Here is a 24256-nt window from a genome sequence, read left to right as displayed (position 1 = left end):
TAATATTCCTATTGAATTACACAGGTAACATAAAACCTACATGTTCACATTATGGCTCATTAATAACCTTACATTCATTAACTTCTTAACTACAAAAAGTGAATAAGTTGGTTTTTAAAAGACGTTGAAAAGCTCTTTGTTTACTATTCAGTTATACACTGTCACAGTGGAAATATTCCAGTGTATTGAGCTGGATAAAGTGGAAAGCCTGTGATTCGTCAATGGACAGGTTTTATAAATATTTCCATGATGTGCAGTACAATAATGTTCATCCTGAAACTGTTAGTTATGAGGAGGTGAAGGAGACCTGTATTGTAAAGGAGCAAGCATTGTTAGAAGAGAGCTTTTAATAGGGAGGTGATTTTTATATATCTTTCCATTGAATCTTACTTGGAATAAGCAGGTGTGTTACCTGCCATCAAGCAGAGTATTGCAGTCTTAAATCAATTGCCAAAAGTTATGAATTATAAATGGCTAAGGCAGTAATTTGTCTCCGATGTTTATCGAGTGACTTAAACACAACAAACATGACACTGCTGAACTGAAAGGTTAATTTGTTCGCTGTTTATGTGGCTGTGCTCTCTTGTCAGTGGTTTCAAGCAGAACTCTGGTTTGATGTAGAACATAACCACTTTGTTTTAAAAAGTAAATGCATGTACTGCACTCATTCCATGAAGGGATCATGGCAATGCAGTTTAGTTTCCATTACAATAGACCTTGTCAGTTTGTTGGCCAAAATAGGAGTCATTGTATAGCAGGTGTCCTGCAACATAATAAATCAATCTATTTCATTTTCACATAAGTGAGATGTATTTACAACTCAGACTTGTTCGGTTTGTCTGAATTTAAATTAAAGTGGTCAAAATGGCACTGAGTCCCAGTCTTCACGGAAAAACTTTACATCTGTGGCTAACATTAGGCTTGAATATTTCAAATCAACTATTGCAGTGGGGTGCCAAGGTAGCTTAGTGGATAGTGTGATGCTGTTTCAAGTCAGAGCAACAGAGTTCATTTGCAGCATCTTCCCACAGTCTAAAGATGTACTGGTTAGCAGGTTAATTGATCATTGTAAGTTGTCCTGTGATTAGGCTAGGGTTAAATTGCTGGGTTGCTAGTTGGTGCGGATCAGTAGGCCGGACATGCTGGGTCATTAAATAGGTAAATGACTTCATGTGTGGGTCATGTCTCCTTTTAGCAGATCTTAACAGCGTCTGCTAAACAATAGTTAGAATATTCTTTTGATTACCTATATGAGGAGAAAATAAGTCGAAGCTGCAAATATTTTATTTTTTGTAAAAGGATCTAGTGTTTTCCTGGCAAATATGACAAATAAGCTCTTCTCGGGCTTTCAGTGGGTATACCAACATTTCGATGACAAACTCTGCCAGCTTCGTCAGCAATGATGCCTGGGCTTGTCTAGTCCAATGGTATTTTTACCCCGTTGGGACGGCAGTGTCTGTCATCGAAATGTCGGTTGTAATCGATACCTGAACCTGGCTGGAAGCCCAAAAAGAGTTTATTCATTTTATTTTTTATTTTAGAGATACTGCCCTTTGGGTCACACCACTCTGTATACCTGACAACCCTAATTTAACCCTAACCTAATCACAGGACAATTTACAATAACCATTTTACCTACCCAGTGTGTCTTTGGACAGTGGGAGGAAACCAGGGCACCCGGAGAAGACCCACACATTCCACGGGAAGGATGTACAACCCCTTACAGATCTCCCTTGAATTGAACTTTGAGCTCTGATGCCTGGAGCTGTAATAATGTCGTGCTAACCGCAGCGCTACTGTGGTGCCCTAGAAAGAACAGATACAAGCTGGTGGCAGTAGTGGGATTCGAAGCCTCTCCACCTTGGAGGCTGGAGCCTTAATCCAGTGCCTTAGATCACTCAGCAGCACTAATAGAGTACAAATACTTCTACTTACATCAGAATGAAATAGGTGGCTTTATTATCTTGCAGGAACACTGGCTATACAAGAGCTCCTACGTTAGCCAACAAACTGACAAGGTCCATTGAACTGAGTTCTGTTCACGTAATGAAAGAAGATACATGGCAAGAGGTTTACTTCAGCTTAGATTGCAGATCTATGCAACATGTTAGATATAGGGTGCATTCTTGAGTAGCTTCATTGATCTATTGCAAAGTTACGTAACATCAGCACTACAAGTCTCTTAGTAGTGTGAAGCCCCTGCACAATATTGGGCCTCATGACATCCTGACTTTAACTGTTTCCCCCACAACTCCCAAATGTCTGAAGAGAATAGAGGACATCAAGGAGGCATAATGCTCTTGTGTGGCTTTGGACATCTGTCTTAGAAACATATTTATTTGATTTGAAAGCCAGTTGGCCATTTATTTGGCCAGATTTAATTCTGAGTTCAGGGATATTATTAAGAACTTGCAAAGAGGAGATTAGTCCTGGGCTGGGCTGAGTGCTCCATTCCTCCTGTTCCTTAAGGTACGCTTTCTGCATTGCCTGTTGGATCGGTGACACTTGTGACATGTGGTAAAATAGCTAACTGAGGTAAAAGTTGGACTGTACAGTGGAGTAAGATTTGAGCAATGATTCTTATCCATAATTGAAATCTGTTGTCAGGTATTAGAGAATTTACATGCACAGAATACAGGCAAACACGAAGAAATCTGCAGATGCTGAAAATTCAAGCAACACACACAAAATGCTGGTGGAATGCAGCAGGCCAGGCAGCATCTATAGGGAGAAGCACTGTCCCCGAAATGTCGACAGCGTTTCTCCCTATAGATGCTGCCTGGCCTGCTGCGTTCCACCAGCATTTTGTGTGTGTCACAGAATACAGGATTGGTTACAATCATCCTTCTCACTATCTTCCTCTCTCCCACCTTTCTAAAAAGAAATCTGTTAGCATTTGTAATTGAATTTGTTTTGGTGAAGCGATACTAGAAGGATGTTTTAAAATGAAGGCTGCCTGTTTTGTTTCTCTCCAAATGTGCCACCACGGCCTCACCCCCAGCATCTTGCTTTTGTTGAATGGAATGGAGATGAATAATGGTGTCTCGATCAAGATCCACCAACTCAATGGAGATCAAGATCAGACTTTTACTATTTCGTAGTCAAAATCACACCACAAAATGGATTCACATATCCATGAATTTGCTTGTGCTGTAATCCGCAAGTGTAATTTCACAGACCTTAGCTGGAAAAACTCCACCTTGTTGATAGTTACCCAAATCTAACTACAGCTGACCCCTACATCATGGCTGCTCAGATACAGAAATTCTGTCTTTCAGAATTCACAAATCACTCCCCAAAAATATGAGATAAGGAAAAGAATCTGCTCTCATAGAAGTCATGTGAAAATCAAGTACAGTCAGCCCTCCTTATCCATGAGTTCCGCATGCGCGAATTCAACCAACCGCGAATCGCGAAAACTCGGAAGTGCTCTTCCAGCACTTGTTGTTCAAGCATTACAGACTTTATGTTTCTTGTCATTATTCCCTAAACAATGCAACTATTTTACATAGCATTTACATTGTATTAGGTATTATAAGTAATCTAGAGATGATTTAAAGTGTACGGGAGGATGTGCATAGGTTACCATGGATCGGGATCAAAAAAAAGACAGAAGTTCTCTTACTATGTAAGTCGGAACAAGTACATCCAGTATTATTTAGTGTCAGTTAGTCAAATGTTTGTCTTAGTATATAGTATATATTTTACCTTTTTATGTATATAAAACACTTAAGAACGTATGTTTCAGCGCCGGGCTCGGGAAGTTCCCAAGTTCAAATCAGTGGCAGACCACTTCCGAGCACACTCTCCTTCCGTACCTGGTTGATGTGGAGGATCAAAAACCCAAAACCCCAATAATTAAACCACTGCGTTGCTCAGTAATCATTGTAGCTTTCATCAGGGCAGGGCCTTTCTCACTTTATCCTTTAAAATTGTTCTGATCGTTGACCGAATGCAGCCTAACGCTTTTCCAATGACCGATGGCATTTCACCTCCTTCCGATCAGTTTATTATTTCCACTTTATTTTCAATCGTGATTATTTTCGTGAACAGAAACACTGCAAATTCAGAGCTCGACCGCCGGGTCCTAAAGTCCACAGCACTGAGACAAGTTAAATAAGGTCTGGGGTTCCACTGGGTCTGCTTTTGTACACAGCAACTGTGCTGAAATCTGTACACAGTTCAGTAGCTGTTTTGTAGACTTCTCTTGCTCCATATTACATGCTGAGAAATTTCACCATTGATTCAGGGTCCGTTGTCTTTTGGGACACAGAACTCCTGATTTGCATTCCTGTTTGCTTGAAGGAATGCTTCTTCTTTCACTCCCAGTGATGACAATGTAATTTTAAGATTAATCCCTCTTGTTGGAATTCCGCTCCAGATAGAGCATAGAATAATGCAGCATTGAACAGGAGACTTGCCTGCAATGTTGTGCCAATTTATATGAAATATCCTCCTCGTGTGTGTGCACAATGACGAAAGTTTCTCTGCATCTGTGTTACTGAAACTCTTACAAACGGTAGAGTAGTAGTTAGCGCAGTGGAGTTCAGAGTTCAATCCCAGTGTCCTTTGTAAGGAGTCTGTATGTTCTCCCTGTGTAATGTGTGGGTTTCCTCTGGGTGCTCCAGTTTCCTCCCACAATTCAAAGACTTACCAGTTAGTAGGTTAATTGGTCTTTGTAAATTGTCTCGTGATTATGCTAGGGTTAAATCAAGGGTTGCTGGGCTGTGCAGCTGGAAGGGCTGGAAAGGCCTGTTCTGTACTATATCCCAATAAATAAATTACCAACATTAAATACTTAGATTTTATCTTCCTTCAACTATCTAACCCCAGATGAACACTTGCCCTTGTAATTTAACCTCCAGTCCTGAAATTATTATGGTGAATTTTTACTGGGTTTTTTTTGTGAAGTTTTGTATCCAAAGTTGAAGTCTGTCCTTCAAGTGGGATTGTCTAAGGCTTCGGTTAATTAAAGCAACTCCTTCTCTTCACGCAGTTACCCTTCCCTCATTTAATATCCCCATCTTTTCAAATCAACAGGACTGTTCTTAGTTCTCTCCTGGTTCCCACCTTTCCCTCTGCATTCAAAACTTCAAACTTTGTCCAAATCTGGTGAAGACGTTAACTGTGTTTCTTTCTCCAGAGTAATTTCCAGAACATTCTGTTTTGTTTAGACTTCCAGCTTCTGGAATGCTTAGCTTTTGAATTACTGTTGTATCTTTTCCACATACTTGAACTTTAATTTCTTTGAACTGAAAGCCAAGGTGCCATCAAACTTTTTGAGTATGTATTGTAAAGCTGTGCACCCGTTGCTTACTGCAATTTAGAAAACATTTCAAGTTCCTAAAATGCAAAGTGATGGTATAATCACTCCTTACATTGAATTCTGTCTGCTTTAGTTTTACCAGTCATTTAGTAGTTTAAATAATAGCTTCCATTTCATCATCATGCTGAGCCTCGTACTTCAATATCACTGAAAAAGTTCAAAAACATTTTTAAAAATCTATATACTCATTAACATGTATATATCAAAATACTGAACCTCTATAGAAATCCTTGTCATTGCTATTAATCAGAGAATGAGCCTTATATGTCCAAAACAACTTACAAGCCATTGGGGGTCCACTTTGTTGAGCACCCCTGACCCATCCACCACAAGCAGAACGTCTCAGTGGCCAAGCATTTTAATTCACGTTTCCATTCCCATTCTGACATATAGGTTCATAGCCTCTTCACGTGCCACAGTGAGGTCATACTCAGGGTGGACAAGCCACAGATTATACTGTATTCTGTCTGGGTACTCCCCAATCCGATGGCATGAATTTTGATTTCTCCTTCCAGTGAACAAATTCCCCCCTCCCCTTTCCTCTATTCCCCATTCTAACCTTTTACCTCTTCTCACCTACCTATCACTTCCTCTGTATCCTCTCCGCCTTCCCTTTCTCCCATGGTCCACTCTCCCCTCCTGTCAAATTTCTTCTTCTCCAGCCCTTTACCTTTCACATCCACCTGGCTTCACCTTTCACCTTCCAACTCGCCTCCTTCCCCTCCCCCACCTTTTTATTCTGGTGTCTTCCTTCTTCTTTTCCAATCCTGAAGAAGTGTCTCGGCCCGAAATGTTGACTCCTTTTTCATTTCCATATTTGCTGCCTGACTTGCTGAGTTTCTCCAGCATTTTCTGTGTGAAGCTGTTGTTCCGATGCCTTTAAAACAATTCAGGTTAAAATGGAGACACAAGAGACTACAGATGCTGGAATCTGGTGCAGGGTTTCAACCCAAAACACCAACCATTCCTTTGCCTCTACAGAGGCTTCCTGACTTGTTGGCTTTCACTTGTTCTTTGAATTCACTTGAATCAAACAGAGAGGAAATCAAAGACTAATGAAAGAAATGCTACCTTGAATATTCTGTATCTGCAAAGGAAAAAGTAGGACTTTGTTTGTTTGTTAATTGAAACTCCTATCATGTCACAATTAGAAATAATGCATCCATTCCCATATAACTTTACTCAGTTATTTTTTTATTTTAAAGATACAGTGTGGAATAGGTCCTCTGGCCCTTTGAGCCACATTGTCAACAACTCCCAATTTAACCCTAGCCTAATCACAGGACAATTTACAATGACCAATTAACCTACTGACTGGCATGTCTGTGGACTGTGGGAGGAAACCGGAGCACCCGGAGGAAACACACACATCACACAGGGAGAACGTGCAGATTCCTTGCAGATAATTTTCGAATTGAATGCTGAACTATGACCCCCTAGCTGTAATAGTGTTGTGCTAACTGCTTTGGTACCATGGCGTACAAAAGAAAAGAGATTCTTCAAACATGGGAGTACATATTATGGAACATTTTTACTTGAATAGCTTCTAATCACAAACAAGAGAAAATCTGCAGGTGCTGGTCCTGCCGAAGGGTTTCAGCCTGAAATGTCGACTGTACTCTTTTCCATAGATTCTACCTGACCTGCCGAGTTCCTCCAGCATTTTGTGTGTGTTGAACGGTTTCTAATCTTTTTTATCTCTCCCTTAAGCAGATATACTTCACAAGTATATGCTCAGATTATGAATCAAATTAATCATTTTGTCCTCTTGTTGTATGTGTTGGTGCATGGCAAGTAATCATTTGCACTGTAGAGATTTTATTTTCAAGATATGAAATGTGTCGGATTGAGTTTAAAGAGTAAATTCCTTAATGAGCTTAAAATCTCCACAGGTGACTTCACTCTTAAGAGAACCTGTGAACAACAAATGGTTCTGTTCTCCCTCAGTGCCGATTTACAACTCAGAGGCACCACTTCTTGATGAATGTTTTAAATCAAGATCCCATCTACTCTTTCAGTTTGATGTAAATGATCTCATTATATCATTTTGAATCTATAGTTAAAATATTTATCCCTTGATAAACATTGCTAAAATAAATTATCTGGTCATTATCACTACTATATGTTCAAAGTTCAAAGTAAGTTTATTATCAAAGTACATATACGTCATCATATACAACCCTGAGATTCAAGAGGCACAATTGAATCAATGAAAGATTGCACCCAACAGGACAGACTACCAGTATGCTAAAGACAGCTAACTATGAAAATACAAAAGGAAAGAAGAAATTAATTAATTAACAATAAATGTTGAGAACATGAGATGAAGAGTCCTTGAAATTGAGTCCATATATTGTGGGAACATTTCAGTATTGGGGTGAGTGAAGTTATCCCCTCTGGTTCAAGAGCCTGATGATTGAGGAGTAATAACTGCTCCTGAACTGATGGTGTGGGTCTTGAGGCTCTTGTACCTTCTTCTTGATGGCAAGTGCAAGAAGAGTGTATGCCCTGGGTGATGGGGGTCCTTGATCATGGATGCTGCTTTCTTGCAACTGCGTTCCACATGGATGTGTTCAGTTGTGGGAGGGCTTTACCCATGAGTCTGATAAACCTGATTCTGATTCTGGCTCTGATGGACTGGGCCGTATCCAGTACATTTTGTCAGAACTTACTGTGTGCAAATTAACTGCCTCCTTTCGTGCTTTACAGAATTAATGCACTGCACTTTCTGTCATATTAAAGATGCCAGTTTTGCACAAGTGGCATCATTAATGAGACAGCTAGTCCCTCTCATGCCAGGTTGAAGGACACACTTGATTGGGAAGTTTGTGGTACACAGGGAGCTAAGAGTACAACACACCTCTTGAAAAGCAGGTGGTGATGGAGGCATTTTGCATGCTGACCTTCATCAGTCAGTGCATTGAGTACAGGAGTTGGGATGTTGTCATTGCAAATTTCTACAGATGCATTCTGACTGGTCCCATCACGGTCTGGTCTGGAGGGGACGGGGAGTAATGCACAGGATGGGAAAAAGCTGCAGAAAGTTGTAAACTCAGCCAGCTCCATCATGGGCACTAGCCTCCCTACCATCGAGGACATATTCAAAAGACACTGCCTCAGGAAAGTGACACCCATCATTAAGGACCCTCATCAACCAGGGCGTGCGCTCTTCTCACTGTTGCCATCAGGGAGGAAGTATAGGAACTGAAGACTCACACTCTTAGGTTTTAGGAACAGTATCTTCCCCTGTGCTATCACATTCCTGACCCATGAAAACGACCTCGATATTTTGCTCTTTGTATTTTTATTATTGTCAAATATATCCTAGTGGAGGGGTGAAGTTGTGTCTCTATCAAAGGAGGTGCAAGGTGCTCCTTTCCCCTCTAGCCTGCAGGTCACCCTTGGGCAGGGTGTGTTCCTGCTAGCCCCCTGACCAGGGTCATGTGAGACAATGGGAGCAGGTGGTGGAGGGTCGTATGAGCAGCTGGTGCAGATCACAAATCCTGGTTATGCGACCGCTGATGCCAGGAAGACAATCTCTGAAGAGTATTGATAATGAATGGCTGGGGACACCATCTTGTAAAGACACTGCCCAGAAGAAGGCAATGGCAAACCGCTTCTGAGGAGAAATCTGCCGAGAACGATCACGGTCGTGGAAAGGCCAGGACTGCCCACGTCATACAACATGGCACGTTACTACAACAACGAATATATAGTAATTTTTTCTGGATTTCACTGTAATAAACAACAGATTCCATGACATATGTCAGTGATAAAGAAGCTGACCACAGGCTGCACAGGTGAGTTGGTTAAAGGGTGTGTTCCGAGCTCTGCTGCTCTGTGACCAACTGAGTCGAGGATAACGTAGCTGTCTGGAGTGAAAATTCATACCTTTGATGTCATAAGAGTATTTATAATATTATTGAAGCTGATTGCAATTAACAGGGCACTGTACAATTGAAGGTCGCATAGTCTTTCCCCTTTTAAACTGCTAACTGCTTCTCTTTCATTTGCCTCTCCCAGGATAGGTTAATATACATGCACACTTGTATTAGCATGACAGAGCTTTGATCTCATTCAGTCTGTTGACCCACAGTTTACTGAGGAATTTCACATTGATTCATCTAGCAGATGTTCTGTGATAGCACCCATCCATTATTGGTTTGTTCTGGAGAATCTGAGCTCGGTGTTGATGTGTATCCAAACATGAAATAAAAAAGTGATTGAAGGAAAAATATTTCAATTTTGAAGAGTGAGATGAAGAAACAACACAAGCCAGGATAAGTTAATGGTAGTTTTCATTGTTTTAGTAAAAACATTGGACAGAATGTTCATACTGTACATCTTCAGATCACCAGTATGAAAGGGATTCGTGTACAGTGGTCCAGCCCTGATATCAGAATCAGGTTTATTATCACCGGCATGTGACATGAAATCTGTTAACTTAGCAGCAGCAGTTCAATGCAATACATAATCTAGCAGAGAGAGAGAAAAAATAAAATAAAACATAATAAATAAACAAGTAAATCAATTATGCATATTGAATAAAATGTGCAAAAACAGAAATACTGTATATTTAAAAAAGTGAGGTAGTGTCCAAAATTTCAATGTCCATTTAGGAATCGGATGGCAGAGGGGAAGAAGCTGTTCCTGAATCACTGAGTGTGTGCCTTCAGGCTTCTGTACCTCCTACCTGATGGTAACAGTGAGAAAAGGACATGCCCTGGGTGCTGGGGGTCCTTAATAATGGATGCTGCCTTTCTGAGACACCGCTCCCTAAAGATGTCCTGGGTATTTTGTAGGCTCGTGCCCAAGATGGAGCTGACTAGATTTACAACCCTCTGCAGGTGTGTGTAAATTTTAGAGCTCTCCAGTGAAATTAAGACAAGAAAAGCTAGTTCATGCAAAATTAAATACAAACCTGATCATTTTAATTTGACATTATTCTCAGTCACATGGAAGGTGCATGTTCAGAGCTTTTGATTAAACAGATTACAAATGAAAAATTATGTTTATTTCAGATTCAGAGTCAGGTTTAATATCAGCAGCACAAGTCATGAAATTTCTACTTTGCAGCAGCAGTACATTGCAATACAAGATAATAGAAAAAATGAATAGCTGTAAGTACATGTATAATAGTTAAGTAAGTAGTGCAAAAATAAAAATAAAGAAAAAATCGGATGGCAGAGGGGAAGATGCTGTTCCTGAATTTTTCTTATGATGATGTTGTACTGTGGTGATTGACATTCAAGTGAAGCAGGTAACTACTGTAGACTAATTGGAGTAAAATCAGAAAATAAACAACCACGTTTCAGTGCAGAATGCATTATGCTACCTGTACATTTTGCTTTAAGACCAAAGTGTCTAGCAGAGGACTTTTTATTTATTGTTTGGATTGGGATGAAAGAAGATGAGAAACTTAATTCGTTTTATCTTCAGGATGTTTTAACTAGTATATAATCCCTTTTACAGCCAGTCAGATTAATTCCTCAAAGAGCAGAAATGTTCAGGAAATAGGCCGTCGAGGAATCAGTCAAATCTGACTGCCTGTTCCTCTTCTGAGGAAAGGTCTGTGTCTAGGTGTCCGTGGAGAGGGAGAACTCTGTTTTCTCATTTGCCAGAGGTATTGTGGGGTTTGGAGCACCTCCTGGTCAATGAGGATTGTACTTTCATCTGAAATTGTTGTAAGCATTGTAAATAAATAAATTAGTTCTAATGAACAGTGGCTTTAACAGTGGCTCTGTCGTGGGCAAAGTACTGGAGAGTTTAACATCGGTAGCTGAGCGAAGGGCGCTGAGTAGGCTACGGTCAATTATGGATAACTCTGAACATCCTCTACATAGCACCATCCAGAGACAGAGAAGCAGTTTCAGTGACAGGTTACTATCGATGCAATGCTCCTCAGACAGGATGAAGAGGTCAATACTCCCCAATGCCATTAGGCTTTACAATTCAACCGCCAGGACTTAAGAACTTTTTAAAAGCTATTATTAATGCTTTTTGAGACGGTGATTTAGATGCATATCATATTTTTTTTTACTGAGTTAAGTATTGTATGTAATTAGTTTTGCTACAACAAGTGTATGGGACATTGGAAAAAAAGTTGAATTTCCCCATGGGGATGAATAAAGTATCTATCTATCTATCTTTAAAGGGAAGGGCCACAGTTAAGACTTTCCACCATTACACACAGGTTGATTAAAATTTGGACTAAAGATTCATGACATGTTTACTTTAAGTTTGTAAATGAATGATAAGAGTAAACAGTGAATTGATTATGTTAAATAACAGAATAATATTACTTTGGAAATTGTAGATTAATTCTGTGTACTTACGTATTTAGAATGTTTTTATGAATAAAACTTACTCTGAAATAAAAATGTCACAGTATCTGGGCCGATGAGGCTCATCAGCCGTGGTGGACAGCTCATCTAGGAGAAGGAAACTAGATGTAAACCTCTGCTGCCTGAGGCTATACCCACTCATGGTGGAAACTTTGGGAGTAAACCTCGAGGGAAAATCCAGAGCTGGAGTCCCTGAGGCAGTCCTACAGTGAGTTTAACGCTGGCTGGCAACTCCTGCGACGCCAGTGGTGTCGAACTGCAATCGCCTCTGTAGTTCTGTTGGATTCATCAACTGCATGGAGAGGAGAGCCTGCTACATGGCCAACAGCTTGCTCTTCATATTGTGCTTCCCTGCTTCTGTATCGACTTTGTCTGCTAGGACACAGCAGAGGCCTGAACACAGGATTTTTTAAAATAATAACTAGATGGTCTCCCTTGGTTTTGTTGAGATTTTGATGCCGGGATGATTCTGGGAGGTCATTGCCATCCCCTGGAACACAACAAAGATCTTTTACCACAGAGTCTCAGTTCAGATATTGGGCCGTGAATTTTATTTTCCCATGATTTTTCTTTATACGTTACAATAGAACATGGTGTAGAACATCTTTAGAGTGACGAATGAAAAATATCTACATATCTTTTTAAAAAGTAATGTTAACCCTGCACAGAAATTTGGACTGTGGTGCTTTTGAGTTTCTGCCATCAAAGAAAACTGTTCTCAGAATTCAATTCTCAGAAATTGTGCTGTACTTGGCATGGTGTAGAGAGCTGTATCTCTGAGCAGTTATTGGCTGTATTCTAGATATATTTTCCTTAATTGTACCTTTTCTCAGAACATCCCAGTGTACATTTCCTGCCCCTCCCCCTTGTCCCAGAGTTAAATTATTGTTGTCCCTCCTCTGTACATTGCTTCAGAAGGCAATGTCATCCTCTCCCATTCTATTTTTTCTAATCACACCAGCTCTGTCAAGGATCAACTTCATACATCACTGTAGGGGTGGCGAAAGAAAGTTTGTGGTTTATAGAAAAATGCACTTGGGAGTTCATGATTAAAAAAGAGGCTGAATGAAGATGAAATAGAACAGTTTACTTATACATATTACTTATACAAGATGGTGCGGCAGTGTAGTGGTTAGCACACTTTACGGCTCAGTTGAGACAGGTTGAATTCACGCTGCTGCCTGTAAGGAGTTTGTACATTCTCCCATGACAACATGGGTTTTCTCCAGGTGATCTGGTTTCCTCCCACAGTCCAAAGTTGTACAGGTTGATAGGTTAATTGGGCATTGTAAATTGGGATTAAATCAGGGAATTACTGGGCAGCGCAGCTCGAAGGGCCAGAAGAGCCTACTCTGTGCTGTATCTCAATAAATAACTAAATAAATACTTAAATAAGGCAGAAGCATAGTTTAGTAAAATACAGATGATCCCTGACATTACAGGAGAGTAGAATTGCGTTTGTCGAAAATGGGCTATATCGCGATTTTCCCTAAGGAGAAGTTGTGTTGTCTGTGTCAAGAAGTGAGAGTTGAGAAAAATAAAAATAATGTTTCTTTACTTTTTTTCTAAAATAAATTCCATGAGAGCAAACTTTATTCTGCATCTCAAATATTTTGACAGTGATCTATCAATTGTAGATGAATCTCTCTCCGTAACCCAAACAGTTGTGATACGGGGAGTGGAAGGTGGTGGTCAGCTGTAATGCTTCTGTACTCTGTGTACCTCTTTCACTAATATCTATTTAATTTATTGACAGGAACCAAGGTGACATCGTCTGTACACGTTTTGAAGCTGATCAAGCAAGCTGGCGAGAAAGTATTGGTATATTATGAGAGACCTGTAGGTGGACATCAGAATCAACAGTGCAGCTCAATCCAGGAGAACTATAGCCATCTTGAAGACCCAGGCTTTGGTGCACAGTTTGGGCAGCATGCATTTGATGATGATAGCATCTTAGACAATGTCGATAGTAAAGACTTAGATTCTGAATTTGAAGAATTAGTGTGTCCTGACATCAAACCGCTGCCCACAATCGTAAAGGAGGATTGTGCGCCTCAAAGCCCGAAGCGGTCGGTGGCTACCCTCGCCAGCAAGCCTCTGGGTACTATATCACCCATTCTCAATCGCAAATTGAATTTGGGGAATTACCCAAATCCTCTGAAGTCACAGCAAAAAGATACAGTTAAGTTTGCCCAGCCAAAGTGCTTAGATGTCCCTGATGGGGCACAGCAGCTGAGTAAGCCACCAGGAGGGTCCACATACAAGCCTCCGGTGCCTCCAAGGCCACAGATAAAGCTAATTTCAGCTCCTTCTGAAGCCCAGAGCCTGCCTGAATCTGCAGACATAGCTACCGAGAAGCCCGACAAACTAATGGCATCCACCAACAGCGCAGACAAAAGTGCTGAGAAAAGTGTCAGCAAAAATACAGATCAGGTGGAAGAAGCATCGATGACCAAGTCCACAGCTAGTAAACAGGATTCCAAGGAGAAGCTCCCAGAAGCTACCTGTGGCGTTCGTGACGGAGCAGAAGGCAACCAAATCTGGGAATCATCGGAGATAATCTACGGTAAGAGATTTGGGAAGTGGAACAAGGCAACATGTGTGTTTGATGTTGAAGGATGCCACCGATACATTAACGTTGCAGTGTGGTGCAAAGAACCTTTTAAAGCAGGTGAACTTATTTGTTTAGGCCATGCGAGCATTAAACTTGAAGAGATAGCCATGGAATGCCTTTGTACTGCATCAATGGAGTTCCAGGCAACCTTCCGGCTCAATGCTCCTGAACCAAAGGCTGCTGTTAGTAGGACTGCATTACGAAACCTAAGCACTCACAAGGGATTCAATGAGAAACTCTGCTATGGTGACATTACACTAAATTTTACCTATCTAAAAGAGGGTGATACAGAAAGCTCTAGTGTTAAAACGGAAAAGGAAAAGGAAGATAATTCACAGGAGGAAATTCCTGTTGCCATTAAGGAGAAAACTACTCAACAGTGCATGGACAATAAGCACAATTTCCAAGACACTCAGTTTCAGAATCCAACCTGGTGTGATTACTGTAAGAAAAAAGTGTGGACCAAAGCTGCTTCTCAGTGCATGAAATGTGCTTACATCTGCCATAAAAAGTGTCAGGATAAATGTCTGGCGGAAGTGCTCTTTCCTAATGCCACAGAGAGGAGGGTTGATTTGGAAACAAAGTCGTCCTTCAACAGGTCTACTGGGTTAACACGGCACATCATCAATACTAGCTCACGCTTGCTGAACCTGAGGCCAGGACCTAGAGCTCGTCTGGCGGATCCTGGCATTGACTTAGTGGAGCCGTCGCCCAAGCAAACTCCAAACACATCAGACAATGAAAGCAGTGACACTGAGACATACAGTGCCAGCAGTCCTTCCAAACAGATAGTCTCTTCCACAGGTGGCAAGTTGTCAGTGAAGAAAGATGGAGGTCTCGACGATAGTGTATTGATTGCAGTAAAGGAGATTGGCCGAGACCTGTACCGAGGATTGCCAGCCGACGAACGATTTCAAAAACTGTATATGATGTCAGAAAAGCTGCAGAATGAAATCGAGCTGGAACTGGAACAGAATTATGCTCTGCATAAAGAAGAGAAGGATTGCACAGACCCTAAAAAGAAGTGTCATCTGTCTGCTGCCATTGCAAAGTCAGTTGAACGCCTACAAGCTCTTACGTTGCTCACAATCCACTACAAAGCAGGGATGGATGATTTAGAATTCAGCGACTTTGCACCACCTTCTGAACAGCCAGCAAAAAAGGTCACAAAGCTCACAGATGACATCTTAGCCCTAACAGCAGATGAAATTGACACTGACAGTCAGACAGATGTGCAATCACTTACTGAGGAATCAAATGAGCAAACCGTTAATGAAGCTGAATCTATTTCATGACTTTATTCATTTTTCTCATAATTGTAATAAACAAATTTACTTTTTTTTACTTTTTGCTTCTGTGCTATAATGCAATCGTTACTCTGTCTTGTGAATTTGACTTTTAATGTGACTATGGTGTCAGTAACCAACAGGCAGATCAGTTTAGGATTTTCCCTATTGATGACATGCTTTTTGTTTTTTCATAAATGAATTCTCGGTGTCATGAACTGTAGCCGAGTGCACAGTCCACTGGGGAAGTGGATATAAAATCTCTTATAGGACCATGTCAAAAGCTCTCGTCCTTTTTATGTTCTTCCTTGTTTGTTATGTAGATGTTTCTTTGCCAAACATGTACCATATAGCAAATTGTGTGGTGAGCTTTTGTATTTATTGAAAGAAAAGCTGAGTTTTTGTTTTATTTCTTTCTGAATATTTGTAATTTAAAAAAATAATTGCTCTGAACCTCTGAAATGCAAGGGAGTGCAAATAATGCACCAACTTTCTCATCTTTAATGAAACTGTAATGTATATTACCATGACATGACTAATTAATATTTATGTATGTGTTATATAGTAAAGCATCCAGCTGGTTTTCTCTGCAGAAGAGTTGGGGGGGGGGGGGGGAGGTTAAATTTTGATAGAATGTGACATAGCTCAATTTACCCAAGTAGTGACTTTTACATAATTAAAAGCTGTCAGTGAAAGCTGAGAAAATAATGCTAATTGATTTGAGAGATTTTCATTTTGATTTTGTTTAATAAGTAGATCTCGGTGCTCCCCAGTAAACCCCCACTCCTTCCCAACTCCCCATCCTATCCCCCCTGCTCCTACCCCCATCCCAACCACAACCTCAGCAGAATAGAGAGTTGGGTTCCTCGAACTTTAACACTGCCCCCAATAAACATACTACTGAAAAGATGCTGGGATTTTTGTAAAGTTATTTAATTGCATCTACATTTGTAACTTTTGTATACTTCACCAGAAAACCCTGTATCTACAATTCCAAAAGACAGCACCCAGCTAAAGATAACCATTCACTTTTCCAATGTTAAACAAAATATATATACACCCGAGTTTGAAGAAAAGCAGTTTTTTTCCAAATATAACAAGCCAAAAGGAAGGGGATTTCATTTCACATAGTTCCTTCGGCTGGCTAATATACAGAACACGTGAACAATGAGTGCATGCCATCCCCATCTCCACAGGTGCAGTATCCATACCATTGGTTGGATGTGGCAAGTATTTATAATATTTATTTAAGTTTTAGAATTTTTAAAATTTGTTTCTTGGTTTCTAAGTACATTCACAAGTCTCTGAAAATTTCTGAGTGCCTCAAATATTCTGAAGCATTCAGTGTATGAACTTTGGCAATCACAGCTGAGCAGCTGGGAACGGCTTAGCTAGCTGACAAGTTTAATACCTGGTTTTGGGTGAAGGACTTCTGTTTGACTGCCCGCTTGTACCATGAGCAACTCTTTGACAGGGCGGAGACTTGCCACTAGGGAATTTTCCAGGCAGTTTCTGGAATTGGAGAAATTATCTATTTTGGAGAGGTCTGGAATGAGTCTCGATTAACTTCAAATTGTGGGTTAAATAGAAATCATTTTCCACAATACCTCCAGCCTGGATCTTTTGCTATTAATTCTATCCACCCACCTGCAGAAAGAGTTCATCCGTCATCTGATCTCCCGTCATTTCCCTCTGCCGTGTGACGAACAGCCCAGGTACTATTCTTAGTGTGGGTGGGCACCCAAAAGGAATCAATGGAGCTAATGATAACACAAGAGAGAGAAAACAAGGCTGCAGGGAGTTAAGGGAAAGGGAGATGGGACTGTTGAGATCATCACTATTGGCAACTGGCATTGATCAGATGGGCCAAATGACCTCCTCCATTGTAAGAATAAGCCAGTTAGTGGTGTAGTGGCAACTGCACCAGACTTCAGAGCAAGAGGTCGCTGGTTCGAACCTGGTCGGCTCCTTGCGCATTTTCCATTCGTGCTGGGTTGAGCATCGAGCTAGCAACTCGGCCTCATTAAAGCAGACAAATACTAAAGAAATGGCGGGGTTACTGCCTGGTGCGCCACAAGGTGCAGAAATGAATGACAATTGTAAGAATAAAAGAGAAGATACTCATTAAGAGGGTAATATTCTGCAGTGAAATATAAAATAAACCCTCCTCTTTCTGTACCAATAACGTGCATCAGTTCCAATCTTAGAAGCCAGCCTGACATTTTCCATAGCTTTTGGAAAGATTTGGCAAAGTACACTTCGTCTTGTGAGTTAGCTTGAAACCACCCAGATTTATTGAATGACATCTGGAAAAGTATCACTCCCTTCCACCTGACCTGGATTCGAACCCGGTTCCTTCACTGAAACGCCAGTGCTTTGCACCCACAATATCACCCCCTCCGCAAAGGCGCTGACGCTCGGACAGATTTATTAACTGTCGCATAAGTGCTAGCCTTATGAAACCTTTTCACTCTGTGTTCTGTGACGACGATGAAAAATCTTCTGTGGGACAAATCTTGCATTTATCTTGGTAACAAGGTCACATAGGAGTAGAAATGCATTTGTTCAAAGAAGACCAATTTTTTTGTAGAATGATGTAATTTCAACAAGGAATGTTGTTGAATAAGTGACGTTAGTGGTTCATTAGGTAGCACTCCGAGCGTGAGATTGCTTAAGATCCAGAGACTTGAGCACAAAATCAATGCTGAAATATCAGCACGGTAATCAGAATATTTTATTTTATTTAGAGATACAGCATAGACTAGGCCCTTCCTCCCCTTCAAGCCACACATCTGGCAACTTCAACAACTCCTGATTTAACCCTAACTTAATCCCAGGATAATTTACAATAATCAGTTAACCTATCTGGGATGTCTTTGGACTGGGAGCGGAAACCAGAGCACCCACAAAAAAACTCTTGCATTCCGTGGGGAGGGCATACAGACTCCTCACAGATGAAATCAGAATTGAACTCGGAACTCTGACTCCCCAAGCTATAATAGCATCATGCTAACGGCTAAGGGGGTGAATACTTCATCAGCCTTACAATTTTGATTTTTAATTTTCAATAAATTGTTGACAGGTTTTGATTTGACTGTCTCTCAGCTCCTAATCGGTGCCTAATCTCCTGCCTCCTTCCTCTGGACCCCACTGGCACACTTTTCCAATTCCTCATCCCTTCAATCCCTCCCCTTTATGATTTCTCCACCAGCATCCACACAGCTGCTTCCTCCTTTTTATTTATTGAGATAGAGCGTGGATTAGGCCCTTCCGGCCCTTCAAGCTGTGCCGGCAACAGCCCCTGAATTTAACCCTAGCCCAATCACGGTACAGTTTATGATGGCCAATTTACCTACTAGCTTGTGTGCCTTTGGTTTGTGGGGGAAAGCTGGGTCACCCGGAGAAAACCTGTGCATTCCACAGGGAGAACAAACAAACCCCCTTATGGAGGAGTGAACACTGAGCTCCAATGTCCTGAGCTGTAATAGCATAGCACTAACTGCTACACTAGGGCCATAGTGGCACCTGCACTCGACTTCGAGGCAGGTGGTCACGTGTTTGTCCGGCCAGCTCCCTGCACATTTTACATCCGTGCTGGGTTAAGCACCGAGTTACCAACTCAGCCTCATAAAAAACGGACAAAAATGCTAACGAAACCGCAAGGTTGCCGCCTGATGTGCCACAAAGAACCAAAAGGAACAACAACCATGTCCCATACCTGCCTCTCCCTGTTCTCATTTCCCTCAACCTCTCCCTCTCTGTCTTCAGCTATGGGTTCACTCCCACTAGTCACCCTTTCCCCTGCTCCCTCGATCTTCAGTCAACCCCCATATCTCATCCCTCCCCATCCGCAGCCTACCACTCTCCAGCCCTGTATCCTTTCCCTTCCTCCCAACATACTCTGGGTTTGACCCCATCAGCTCAGGTCCACTTTGCCCCACTTCTCATGTCCTCTCCAGCTTCTTTCACCCCTCCCTCATAACTCCCCCCATTCCCATTGGACTTCACTCTCCTATCTTCCGCATTCCTTCTTCATCCCCATCCCAGTTTCCCTCGTCAGCCACCCCAGCTGTGTATTCTGTCCCAGAAACTGTGGAGGTTTCTAGTCAAAGTCCTGCATCGGAGCAAAATCTTGAAGTAGAAAGGAAACATATAATTCCTAAATCTACTGTCTTTGTGAAACCTACATTTGTTTAAAATATCTTACTATAATGTTTTGCTGAGAACAATTTTAGATAAGTACATCAAGCATTCATTAGTTGTCACTTTAAGTATTCGTTTCAGAACCTGAGTGACCTGTGCTATAACCATATAACAATTACAGCACGGAAACAGGCCATCTCGGCCCTTCTAGTCCGTGCCGAACGCTTACTCCCACCGACCTGCACTCAGCCCATAACTCAGCTGCATCCTGATCTATCCTACAGAATGGATTGAATCATACAAAGAGTTCCTGGATGTGCTTAATGACGGTATGTATCAAAAGCAAAGACTTACCAAAGTCTCCCAAACTTTGCAGGTGAGATGGTAACTTAAAACACTTTATTCTTCTTGAACTAACTACACTTTCCATTTCACAACCACCCAACTTCCCCCACCAATTAATTGTTGGCTTCTCCCAGGAGATTAAGTAATTGCAGTTGAGTAGGAGAAATGTGAGTCATAAACATGAGAAAATCTGCAGTTGCTGGAAATCCAACAAAACACACAAAATGCTGGAGGAATTCAGCAGGTCAGGCAGCATCTATGGAAAAGAATAATAATTGACATTTCGGTACTGAGGAAGGGTCTCAGCCCAAAACGTCGACTGTTTATTTAGTTCCATGGATGCTACCTGACCTGCTGAGTTCCTCCAGCATTTTGTGTGTATCATCATGATCAGATTCTCCATCATGATGACATGGGACAACCTTGATAAGCCATCTGGGGTTTTTTCTGCCTCACTTAGTACCTAGTTTTTGTGGTGAGAAGATACTGTGAAGTGAGGTTTATGAAACATTTTGCAAATATATCCCTAAAAAATTTCAAGGGCTTACCTAATGCAAAATAACAGCTAAATTAAGAAGACTGTGCCATTTTACTCATGATACTTTTATTATTGATAATTGTCCTGGAGGCAGAAATACACACATCCACAGACATCCACACATGTACACAGAGACACATCTGACTGCACATTAACAAGCCATCTTATTGATCCACAGGAGATGCTCCTCTACATCTTTATATTTATATTTGCCCATCTGTTTGAGCGTACAAAGCAACTGACTTGTCTGTGGACAGTGATTATATTTGCATGCACAAGATATGTTATCTCTACAATAAACTTTGTGATTTGTTGGTGGAGTATCTGTCCTTTATAAATGCCTACTTTTACATATTCATGAATGATGTTGACAGAATTAGATCATCCAGTGTGGTTTAAATCATGGAGTCTGAATACAGTCGGTGCGGAAGTGCTTGCAGTGTAATTGTCACCTGGAACAGTCTGTGTAGAAAATGACCACAGTAAAGGTGTCTAACATATCTATTGCATGAAAATATATTAAATTTAATGAAGGCACATATATGTTTTGTTACAGACAAATGTAGTCCAATATATATACATGTTTAGTTTATAGAAAATGTGGTTGCGCTCACTTTCAAATGAGTAAACAGTTTTCAACTTTTACATTTCTCTTAGTACCCTTATCACATTTTTTTATTAAATAGTTTTATGCAAATTTTATCAGCATAAGAAATGTGTTTCATTAATTATTGGAGAGGAAAGGAAACCCATGGTAACCACTTGGCAAAAAGCATATTTTTTGTTTAAATTAATTTATCACTTAACTGGTGAACCCTATTTTAAACATTCAAAACAATTTTCAGGCATTATGTCGCTGCTATGTCACCTCATTTTGACACAAAATGCTAAAACTGATTAATAGAACTGCAGTGGCTTTTTAGCATCCAACGTGGGGATCTATGAACATAAATTTATTTAAACCAATGAACATAGAACTGAGAAAAACCGTGCAGACAAAGGTTATCCTTCATTAATAAATGCAAGATTGTAAAATATAGTGCAATACCTAAAATTAAATGTTTCAAAAAATCTGTTGGTTCTGAGAGCAAATTGAAATAGATATCATGACTTGATAAGGCTGCTGGTTATCATTTTCACTCAACCACCTCTTTTTTAATTCCCCAGCTAAAACTCTATGTTGCATTTCTACATACCGGTAGTCTAATACAAGAGAAATAGGGTCACAACTTTGGTATGCCTGAATGGTGGAATAGTTAAACTATATTAAGACAATAATTTAAAAAGACTGTTCACAAAACATTATAATACACATTAAAGTAATTCAATAAAGAAAATGGCACAGATCCAATCATTCATCACTCCTACACTCTTCATCATTATCATCAATCATTGAGTCTCTCTGAAAGTGGTCTTGAGTTGTGTACATTTTGGTTTTAACTGGGCAATTTTGATTCATCAAAATAGCCTAAAATTTAAAAAGAAAATGAATTATTATTATTATCTGCAAAATTTTAGCAAACAGGGTTTAATGTAAGTTATTCATTTTTGCTTACCATCTTTTCTTCCTTGGCAGGTGGGCTTCGAAGGAAAAAGCAGAGTGGAGCATATAGAATGTCAATGATTCCAATAATTGCCATTAACCATGGAAACCCTATGGTCTTAGCAATGGCACCGCCACTCGATGGGCCTGGACAAACCGTAAAGAGAGAAAACACCCATCACTAGAGGCAAATTAATGATCAAGTGATATTCTCGATACAAACATTATCAACTTTTAAAGGAAATTCTTGGTCCTGGTCTAAAATTAACATATAAAATTAACATAGCGATATCGGAATCAGGTTTATTATCACTGATATACGTCATGAAATTTGTTGGTTTGCGGCAGCAGTACATTGCAATATATAAAATATACTATAAATTACAATAGGAAATATATATTTAATTCGCAAGACTAAGCCTGCTTTGCTGCTTGTTACTATTGATGGTGAGGACATGGACGTGCTGAGGATCTACACCTGGATGACCAAGTTGAGTGGAGGCTGTGTACAAGAAGGGTCACCATTGCCTCTACTTCTTGAGGAATCTAAGTTCCTTTGGAGTATGCAGGCCTCTCCTTCACACCTTCTACCAGTCTGTTGGGATCAATAAAGTATCCATTTGTCTGTCAATCTATCTATGTATTAAAATCATTTGTTATATGACGTAAGCAATCAGGTCTTACCATGACTGTCATTGTTCTTGCCAAATTTTTCCATAGAAGTGGCTTGCCATTGCCTTCTTCTGGGCAGTGTCTTTACAAGACGGGTGACCCCAGCCATTATCAATACTCTTCAGAGATTGTCTGCCTGGTGTCAGTGGTCGCATAACCAGGACTTCTGCACCGGCTGCTCATACGACCATCCACCACCTGCTCCCATGCTTCACCTGAGCCTGATCATTGTGTGTGTGGGAGGGGGCTAAACGGGTGCTACTCCGGCCTGCCACCCAAATTAAATAAGTAGTGCAAACAGAACAAAAGTAATTAGTGTTCATGGTTGATTGTTCAGAAACCTGATGGCTGAGGGAAAGAAGCTGTTCCTGGATTGAGCATGGTAAGAATTACTACAGTGAGAATTCATGTGAGATATTATAAAGAAAGAATTGTCTCTAATATCAACACCATAATTCTTGTGAGATACTGTAAAGAAGCATTGCCTCTAATATCAACACCATAAAGTCATAGAAAAGTACAGCACAGAAACAGCCCATTCAGCCCATCTCGTTAACCTGCCTGTTCCCATTGACCTGCACCAGGACCATCGCCTCCATACTCTTACCATCTGTGACCCTATCCAAACTTCTCTGAAACACTGAAGCCAAGCTCACATGCACCACTTTCACTGGCAGCTCGTTCCACACTTTCACAACCCTCTGAGTGAAGAAGTTTCCTCTCATGTTCCCCTTAAATTTTTCACCTTTCATTTCCTAACCCGTGACCTCTGGTTATACCCCTCATAATTTTGTATAAAATAATATAATTTCATATATTATTAATGCTATTATTAATGCTTTTTGAGATAGTGATTTAGATGCATATCATATTTTTTACTGAGTTAAGTATTGTATGTAATTAGTTTTGCTACAACAAGTGTATGGGACATTGGAAAAAAAAAGTTGAATTTCCCCATGGGGATGAATAAAGTATCTATCTATCTATCTATCTATCAAACCTCCTCTCAATCTTCTCCATTCCAAGGAATAAGTCCTAAACCTATTCAATCTTTCCTTATAACTCAGTTCTTCCAGTCCCGGGAAAATCACAACAACAAAACACACAATATAGTGGTCAGTTTATAATAACAAATGATTTCTTGCAAATTTCTATACATCTAATTCCAGAAAATGCTCATGACTGCGAATTAGCTGACCAATTGTAAACAGTGAGCTTTCTACATCACTCAAATAGAAGCACACTTGTTTCTTTGTGTTCACCCATTCTAATATCTATGTAAAATGCAAAATTTTGCCAGAAATGTTACGATTGTTATATGTGCAAATTATTAATTGGTTTAGCTCAACATTGTGGGCTGAATGGCCTGTTCCTGTGTAAGTACAATGTGAATTTTCAGTTGTAATAACAAATAAGCACTATGTGTTAATTTTTGTCTGTTATTT

General features: G+C 40.4%; 2 protein-coding genes across 2 annotated transcripts in view; one reads left to right on the top strand and one right to left on the bottom strand.

Annotated features, from left to right (window-relative positions):
- pdzd8 (PDZ domain containing 8) overlaps positions 1–15628 on the top strand; it is a 249511-nt gene extending 233883 nt beyond the window's left edge. Inside the window, exon 5 of the mRNA XM_073027847.1 lies at positions 13427–15628. Coding sequence (XP_072883948.1) covers positions 13427–15579 — 2153 coding nt within the window. The 3' untranslated portion in view covers positions 15580–15628. The remainder of the gene's footprint in view (positions 1–13426) is intronic.
- A 5017-nt stretch (positions 15629–20645) lies between these two features.
- The window catches only part of slc18a2 (solute carrier family 18 member 2), a 76003-nt gene continuing 72392 nt past the window's right edge, over positions 20646–24256 (bottom strand). The window contains exons 15-16 of the mRNA XM_073027846.1: positions 22153–22286; positions 20646–22064 (exon numbers count right to left, since the gene is read on the bottom strand). Of these exons, the coding sequence (XP_072883947.1) occupies positions 21948–22064; positions 22153–22286 (251 nt within the window). The 3' untranslated portion in view covers positions 20646–21947. The remainder of the gene's footprint in view (positions 22065–22152; positions 22287–24256) is intronic.

The sequence above is a fragment of the Hemitrygon akajei genome, chromosome 23 (genome assembly GCF_048418815.1).
Source record: "Hemitrygon akajei chromosome 23, sHemAka1.3, whole genome shotgun sequence".
NCBI lineage: Eukaryota > Metazoa > Chordata > Chondrichthyes > Myliobatiformes > Dasyatidae > Hemitrygon > Hemitrygon akajei.
The sequence above is the reverse complement of the archived record's forward strand: the minus strand, read 5'-3'. Positions and strand labels throughout refer to the sequence as shown.